Raw genomic sequence first — 8,196 nt, 5'->3', positions numbered from 1 at the left:
GCAGTACATTTTTATTCTTTATAAGTATAAAATAAATTGTCATTGCCTGGGCCCTTACAGGGCTGGATTCCTGTATAAGTCAAGCCAGCTCACTGACAGCTTACCCAGATGACATCCAACACCTTTTACCCCAGTCCCGGGCAGCTGGTGATGTAAACTGGGCAGGAAGCTTAGAAATTTTCCCCTGGTAGAATTTTGGAAGAACTGTGTAAACAACGCCCCTTGCTGGTCAACGTAAGAAAATGCAAAAGCCATTGCTGACAAAATCAGGACTCTAGCAAAGGTCACAGCCTTGTCCCTAAGTCGTCTTCTAGTCTTTGGGAACTGTGGCCAGGTCAAGGAAGAAGGCATGAGGAAAACAACAGTGGGAGAAAAAAACTGTGTTTTTTTCTGAGATGTTTATATGTGCCTAATGAAGGTTAGATCTCAAAGAAAGCAGATACATTTTTAGTATCTCATTGAGTCTGAACAGGCAACTGTAAGACCCACAGACACGTTATGCTTATACACATAAACAAGATTTTTATTGTTAACATCAACGAACACAGATGGAAGAATATTCACGTGCCAAGGACATATTGCTCACAAGATAACAAAATGGCTGCTGATTTGTATTCATAAATGATTTGGTGAATCACTACATGTCTTTGAGTGAAATATATATAAAAAAGATTTCTGAAGCTTCATTTCCATTTGGACTCTCGCAACAACTTCATTAGAAAGAGAAAGCAGAAGCTTTGAAGTTAACATCTATACGTTTTACGGATATTCTGATTCACCAAAAATGAAAATTACATCCCATTACACACATTTTAAGTAGTACACAAAGCACAAGAAACATTGATTTGGCTCAACGAGTTGCCTAATGAAAGGCTTTTAAGTTTTAAAAAAAGTCCCCTGTGAAGCTGTCAAGGGCACTTGATGACGTTATGGAAGCAAAGTGTTTTCTAAGCAACTCCAGAGCCCTGTTATTTCTTTCTTGCAGGGTCTTCTCAGCTCTCAGTTCATTCTTGATGGCATCGAGCTCTCCATGGATCTTTTCCATTTCTAATTCATAATACAATTTCATTTCTTCCCTGAGGAGTGCATTTCCAACCTCGGTTTGACGCTTTAACTTCCTAATAGCTTCTTTTAAATCTCTGTTCTCTAGGCTCAGCTTGTGGATGACTTCTTTGGCTTGCTGGAGCTCTTCAGTTAAGTTTTTGACATTAATTGCTTTTTCAGATAGGTCATTTCTTAAAGCTTGAAGTTCCCAATCTTTCTTCGAAGTTTCCATCCCCGTTTCTTGAAAATTTAGAGGTTTTGCGGAGACTTCCTTTTTGGAGTTCAAAAGTTCTTTTTCAGCATTTTCAAATTCCTCTTCTATTTTTCTGCATTTCATATTGAGTTCTTCCAGTTCTTCATTCAAAAGATTCAGGCGAAATTTTGGAGACATTCCTTCGGTCAATTTCTTCTTCTTGTCCTTCTTGTCTTGCTGTGGTAGAGTTGGTAATTCCTTTGTACTCCAGGTAGAATGATCTTCTGTGCTATTCAAGCTTTCTTCGGCTACAACATCCAAATTAGATGACTCACAGGAGGCAGAATTCATGTCTGCTTCATTCTTTGAAATGTTTATCTTTCTCTCTCTTAAATTTGGTTCTTGCTCTTTTTCATTTAGTTGGGAAATAAATTCTTTCCTCTTAAATTTATTTTCTTCTTGAAACTTTCTACTAGACAGATTATACACTCCTTCCATTCTCTTGGTCTTATCTAAAGTCATTTGTTCAGAAGAAGATTCAGGCTGAGAAGCCTCATCTAGAACATCCTGTGCACTAAAAAAAGGAGCAAACATATTCTCCTTCCAGTGTTTTCTTCTAGCATCCATTTCTCCAGGCACCTCTTTCAATTCCTGAAAAACAAAATTTAAAATCAAGGCACCTTATTTGTACTGGCAGCTGGTGTAGTGGAAAGAACTAAGAATGCTGGCTCTTGGGTGAAAGAACCTAAATATTTGAGGACTGGCTCTCCCTCTAACTTATTGAGTGACTTGGGCCTCAGTCCCTCATTTGTAAATTGAAAGAGCTAAACTAGCTAAGTTCTACAGACCCTTCCAGCTTTAAAATTCTCTGATCCTATGAAATTTAACCAATAAATTGACACATTTGGCTATGTATTGTAGATAGAGAAAATAATTCTATGAGAATGCAACCACACACATGAAAACAGACTGCTTCAAAATAGTAAAAGTGATTTAAAATTATTAGGTTAATATTAAAATAGGTTAATACCTGTGCTTCTAACGTACCTGAATTTTTTTCCCTAGTTCTTTTGGGTTGGACTACTGTTTATTCATTCTTTAAAGTGACTAAAACATCAGGGCTGCAACGTGAGCTGCTTTTGGTAAAGTATACCACGCAGACTTCCTTATGACTAACTCTGCCAAATGCCCTTCTGTCTTGACCTATAAATTCCTGCTATTCCAGTCTTGGGCTTTGCTTTTAGGCAAGACTGCCAAGTGTACAGAATTCTATCCGTTTTGACAGCAATTTCATGATGAGAACCGAATGTCAACAACTGAAAATATTAATGCCGTCAAATGTGTTTTTCTCAAAATATTGACTCCAAGTGTAGTTTTTAGGTGAAAACAGCATACTAAATCACAAACAACTTTCTAAATTTATAAAAATTGGAGGATATTTATTTTGTTTCAAAAGGAGTCTTTCCTATCCAAAGAGAATCCATAGCATATTTCCTAAAGCACGGAAATATGTGATCAGTAACTACTTCCGAGAGAAGGGAGAAAGAAGGAGCCACGAAACATGCTGAAGGGCCACTGGAATCTGAAGCCACCAAACTGGCAACTGCAGCTGCCATGAAAGGGCGGGAAGAAGAAGGAGGGCGTCGCTTTACTCATTTTATACATTAATTTGCTGTAATATATTTGTAGCATCACCACTGAGAAAAATCAAAGCATGCCTGCATCTGTTTTTCCCATGTACACAAGTGTAATTTTATCTTGGTAACGAAAAATGGCAATTGTGTTTATTTTTAATTAATATTTTCTTTAATATTATTAAAGATTATAGATGTTTTACTATTATGTTATATAATTATAAATAAAAATAATTTAAATTATTTTTAAATTTAAATATTTAAATAAAAACATAAAACATATAATAATATATAAATGTAAATATAATATTAGTGCATGTTATTTGTAGAATTTTGGAAAATACAGATAACAAAAGGAATCTCCCTCATAATCCCACGGCCCTGAGATAACCACTTTTTGGTATATTATCTCTCTAGTATTTTCTTTTTTTTTTTGTGAGGAAGATCAGCCTTGAGCTAACATCCATGCCAATCCTCCTCTTTTTGCTGAGGAAGACCAGCTCTGAGCTAACATCTATTGCCAATCCTCCTCCTTTTTTTTTCCCCCAAGGCCCCAGTAGATAGTTGTATGTCATAGCTGCACATCCTTCTAGTTGCTGTACGGGGGACGCAGCCTCAGCATGGCCGGAGAAGCGGTGCGTTGGTGCGCGCCCGGGATCCGAACCCCGGCTGAACCCCGGCCGCCAGTAGTGGAATGCGCACACTTAACCACTGAGCCACGGGCCGGCCCTCTAGCATTTTCTTTTTAACAACAGTTTAAATTTTAACAGATTTTCATTGCTACAGACCATGAGAGAATAAACCTGATACCTATGTGTACTGAACATGCCTAACCCACTCCTCCACAAAAAAGAGGGAAGGGACTTGCTATCCCCAAGGGTACACACCCACTGGCCACTCCTTGGCTTTGAGGAAAGGGAAAGGTACAAATATTCAGTGAAGGTGTTAAAATGAGTGGTTCAAAACCCCTAAGCCAAGCTTTATTAAAGTTTGGTCCACCAGACCACAGTAATAAGCTGAGACTTGAAATTCATAGTATATATTTGCCATTGGAGCATCATCTCCTTTCTCTTGAAATAGTCCTTTCTGACTTTTATTATTCTACTAGTCACCATCCAGAAGCATCTATGATCTATCTGTTCTTAAAGGGGAAGATAATCAGAATCCTAGTTTCTCTCCTCTCTAGAAATATGAATGCAAATAATTGGGAATTATTATAGTGATCATAAAGGAAAGGAACAGAGGAAAGAGAAAAGACAGTGATGCTAATTGCCAGTCACATTTTTTAGCAGTCAAATTTTTACCAGACAATTCTGTAAAAGATACAAATGCTTCTAATCAGGTAGCAATGGGAGAGAGATTGTTCCTCCTCCTATCTAATTCTGGATGAAAGGCATTGGTGAGACTGATCAGGAAGGAAGTACTCAGAAGGGCAAGTAAGGTGAGGCCACTTTATACCTGGAGATGGCAATAACGACAAACCTGAGACAGAGATCTGGGTATAGACAAAGGTTAAAATAGAAAACCCTTTTCATTAATAATTTTGCTCCTTGACAATGTGACTTCTATCTCCAACCCTCCCATAAATCTCTGGCAAAAAAATATACATATATTTTTTTCTTCAATTTCACTACATTTCTTTCCTGAGCCTCTATACAATTTCCTTCTATAGCCAATGCTTTTCACAGAACTGGGAAGAGTCCACTTATTTTATAACTGATACTCAGAGAAGTCAAGTGATTTGATCAAGGCCACACAGCCTGAGTGGTAAAATTGAGAGCCTGTCTCCCAGGTCAGTGCCTCTTCTAAAATTCCTCTTTATTCTTCTGCTAGGTTTCATTCCACAAATTGAAAGAAAACAATCCACTATTTTCAGAGCTTAGGTATTTTTTAAAGGGCCACAAAAGGAGAGAGGAGAAATGAAGGGGGGAGGGTAAGGAGAATTGCATGTCACATATCAAAGGACAGAAAGAGAAAAGGTTTGAAAAGCCTTTTGGAATTTCCCTCCCATGGCTTACACAGGGCAGGGTCAAGGGGTCTCGGAGCTGCTCCTTTCTTTCTTTCTTTTTTTTTTCTCTCTTTCATTGGCAAGATATCCTTTAAGGGCTTGTTCCCAAACCTAGTCACAGAGTATGACAACGCCCAGACTGGGGGTAAAAGCTGCCAGTCTCATTTTCTCTTCACAAACTGCACTGTTTGTTTTTTATGCAGAACAAGTATGACATTAGTATTCGGTGTGGACAAGGAATATGCTTTGAAACAGTGACATTCCTCTACCCCGGCGTGGCAGCCATTTTGCTCTCAATAAACTTGATTAGGTAATTTGTTGCAGCATAAGGCAAATCAAACCAGAAGCCATTATTAAAAGTATAAGCATGCCTTTTTAGGGGTCAATTGTGAACATTTATTACTATAAGTGCCTACCCAACACTACACTGGATACTGAAGGACTGAAGGGTAGGGGAAGGAGGTCCAAGAGAAATGAAAACTTTAAAGAAACAAATGAGCCAGACCATAGGAAAACAATATCAAGTCATGTGATAAAAACAATTAGTGGTCCTCTAAGACAGTGATCCCCCAGAAGTCCTTGGGCCTGCACTGTTAAGGCATGGGTGTCCATAATATGGCTACATCTATTCATTTGTGTCTGACATGAATTAATAATGGACTTTTGATGGTTCTAGTTACTATCTCCCTGAAAACATCACCATTCATCCTCTGGTGACTTTCTTCTTTTTGCAGTAGCAAAGCAGTAGGGCATTTTGGTGCAGTAAGGAATCTCTTGACTCATGGAAGTGGTTTATATTCACCTAAAGAATTTGGGAACCACTGATAAAATAAATTGAAAATTAATTTACAATGTAATGTGACGTAACATAATGTCATTGTTGAGAGCTAAGCAAAGAGTAGTCATTAATGATGGATCTTTAGGTAAACCGTTCCATAAAAATCTTGAGTGAATGCATATCTATCCTCAAATAGCTCCAGAAAAGAATACACTACCGTCCACTGTGAAAGGAGAAACCCACAAAACCATCTCACTTTCATTTTCAAAGTATGGGGCCCTGGGGAATATACTCATATTAAGGTTGATAAGTGATCAAATATGTGAAATCTAATTATTTGTTTTCTAAAATATTCATATTTTAAATCCCATGCTTGAGGGAAATTTGATGACAGAAAAATCAAACATCTTTCTTCTGTTGCCCTATCTCATTGACACCAGAATTTGATTTAAAATCTTCAGGACTATCTCTTTTGCATAAATCTAGATCTGTCTGCAAAATGCAATTCTTCTCTCAGGTAGGGGTAGGCAGGGACTGGGAGACAGTTCTGGAAAACCTCCAGAGGCTTTTTCCCACCTCACAAGAGTGCTTCATCCTAAATGCCGTAAATTGGGAATGATGGTTGCAAAAGGCCATCTCCAACCTGTGATGGGCAACCTTCTGTCACTACTCTCAGCCCCCCTCAACTCAAGGCGTGGCTTTTAGTCACAGCCCAGGGGCAGTAAGGGGAAGACAAAGGGCCCTTCTTAGCCCAGGGAACTTTTTCCCATTATCCTTGGATGGTTTCAGTTCTCCGGACCCTCAGAAAAACTGCTTGGTCAAAATAGGGAAAAAAAAAAGTTTGCTACAAAGAAAGTCACTGGCCTTGCTTCTTTGCTCAATTGTCTAATCTGTTCTCACTCAAAAGCAGTAGTTCTCAACTTTTTTTCTGCTTCCACCGTTCCCAGGCACAAAACGCTGCCAGCATTACCCTCTCTCCTTATTCAAGAAGATTCTAATCCGCCCCCTCTAGGGAAGCTTCCCTATTCCCCTCCCTCTTGAGAATCACTGGCTTGCAGAAAACTACTAAATACCAAAATGAGGACCCAAATGAACTGTCTGAAGTCAAGGTGGGTGAACGTGTTTACTGTGCAAAATTGTGGTTCTTGAGAAAGGAAGTGAGTATGGACTATGGTGAAAAAAAGACGGAAGGAGTCAGATATCTTGGCTCTCACGCTTTAGAACTATGTGAAAACTTACCTTTTGTGAGCCTCAGTTGCTTCAGGTGTAAAATAGGGACAAGCTACCTATTTCACAGGTGGTTAAGAGAAATTAATGAAAACAAAAATGGAAGCAGTTTTAAAGTACACTGTAAACCACAGGTTTTGTTCTTTTTAAGGTTTTCCCTTCCCCTCCCTTGGAACATAAACCAGCCAGTTAAACAACCCAACTGTTCTCCAAAGATATGTGCTCCAAAGTTGCCAGCCTGAAGCCATCAGACCTCAGAAAAAGTTAATTAAAAAAAAATGTAGGTACTGTTAAAGTAAGCAGGGGGGAACCTAAACTCAAATTTTAAATCAATTTAACCTGCATCCTCAGGAAAGCATTAGCCTTAAATCCTGTAAGTTATTGATGCTCCCAGATTTCTGAAGCTAAACTGATTCTAGCTAAGCAGAAAAGTGGTAGTCTTTTTCTACAACCGAAGATATTTGCATTTTTAGCACCAATTGCTTTACAAAGAACTTCCCAAATGCCCCAGTGCTTTTCAGAGCCACTAATAACTTCTTTGAAATATTATAATTGGAGGATCAGTTTGAAGACCAGCAAGGATGACTCTGCACTCTGAGCTTTTCCTGTGCTTCTACAGAATTTCATACATACTTTTATTTTACCAATACACTGTGATCTCCTGGCATCTTATTCATCACTGTTCCATAGCTGTTACCTGACACAGAGTAGCCCTCAATAAATATTTGTTGAATGAATGATCCTTAATATTCTTTCTGAAAATTCTATAATGTTTTCATTCTAATTGAGTTTTTGTAAATACTTATAATTTCTCCTCTGGTTTATGAAGTTTTTGGGTGACATTTTAGGGAAAGGACATTTATTTTTCCCTCCAAGTTTATTTGGCTCAGCTAAAGTCTTCAGGACACTTTTCTTTTGTATTTTTATGAGGCTTTTTTGATAGTGTACTGACAATGCAGACTAATGGTCTAGTCACAAGGTGGAAGATTTATGCTGGGTGAGGCTCTGTGCTTAGAAACACCCATAACAAGATATCAGCTAGCACGACTGTACTTACTCTTCCTGACGTCCAAGGCCTTCTCTTGGATGCTGTTGTTCTCCTTCTCCACTTTGAACTGAAAAATAAAATCCCCCCAGTGTAATTAGAAAATACAAATAACCAGAATGCCCAAATCTGTGTTTATATCTGAGATGTAGCTGAAAATTAGAAGTGATTTCCTTAGAATGTCGTTGGGCCTATCTGAAATGTGATGCCAGACACTTTGAAGCAAGTTTTCTTTTTAATTTGTCAACTCACTTTCCCAACTATTAT

The 8,196-nt window shown here is 38.3% G+C and overlaps 1 protein-coding gene across 1 annotated transcript; it reads right to left on the bottom strand.

Annotated features, from left to right (window-relative positions):
- Positions 1–502: 502 nt before the first annotated feature.
- CCDC160 (coiled-coil domain containing 160) lies at positions 503–7,951 on the bottom strand. Its single transcript, XM_058536779.1, has 3 exons — positions 7,942–7,951; positions 6,897–6,943; positions 503–1,888 (listed from the first exon to the last, which is right to left on the bottom strand). The coding sequence occupies exon 3, from the start codon at positions 1,862–1,864 to the stop codon at positions 884–886; it is 981 nt and encodes a 326-aa protein (XP_058392762.1). The 5' UTR covers positions 1,865–1,888; positions 6,897–6,943; positions 7,942–7,951; the 3' UTR covers positions 503–883.
- Between the last annotated feature and the right edge of the window lie 245 nt (positions 7,952–8,196).

Source organism: Diceros bicornis, chromosome X (assembly GCF_020826845.1).
Source record: "Diceros bicornis minor isolate mBicDic1 chromosome X, mDicBic1.mat.cur, whole genome shotgun sequence".
NCBI lineage: Eukaryota > Metazoa > Chordata > Mammalia > Perissodactyla > Rhinocerotidae > Diceros > Diceros bicornis.
The sequence above is the reverse complement of the archived record's forward strand: the minus strand, read 5'-3'. Positions and strand labels throughout refer to the sequence as shown.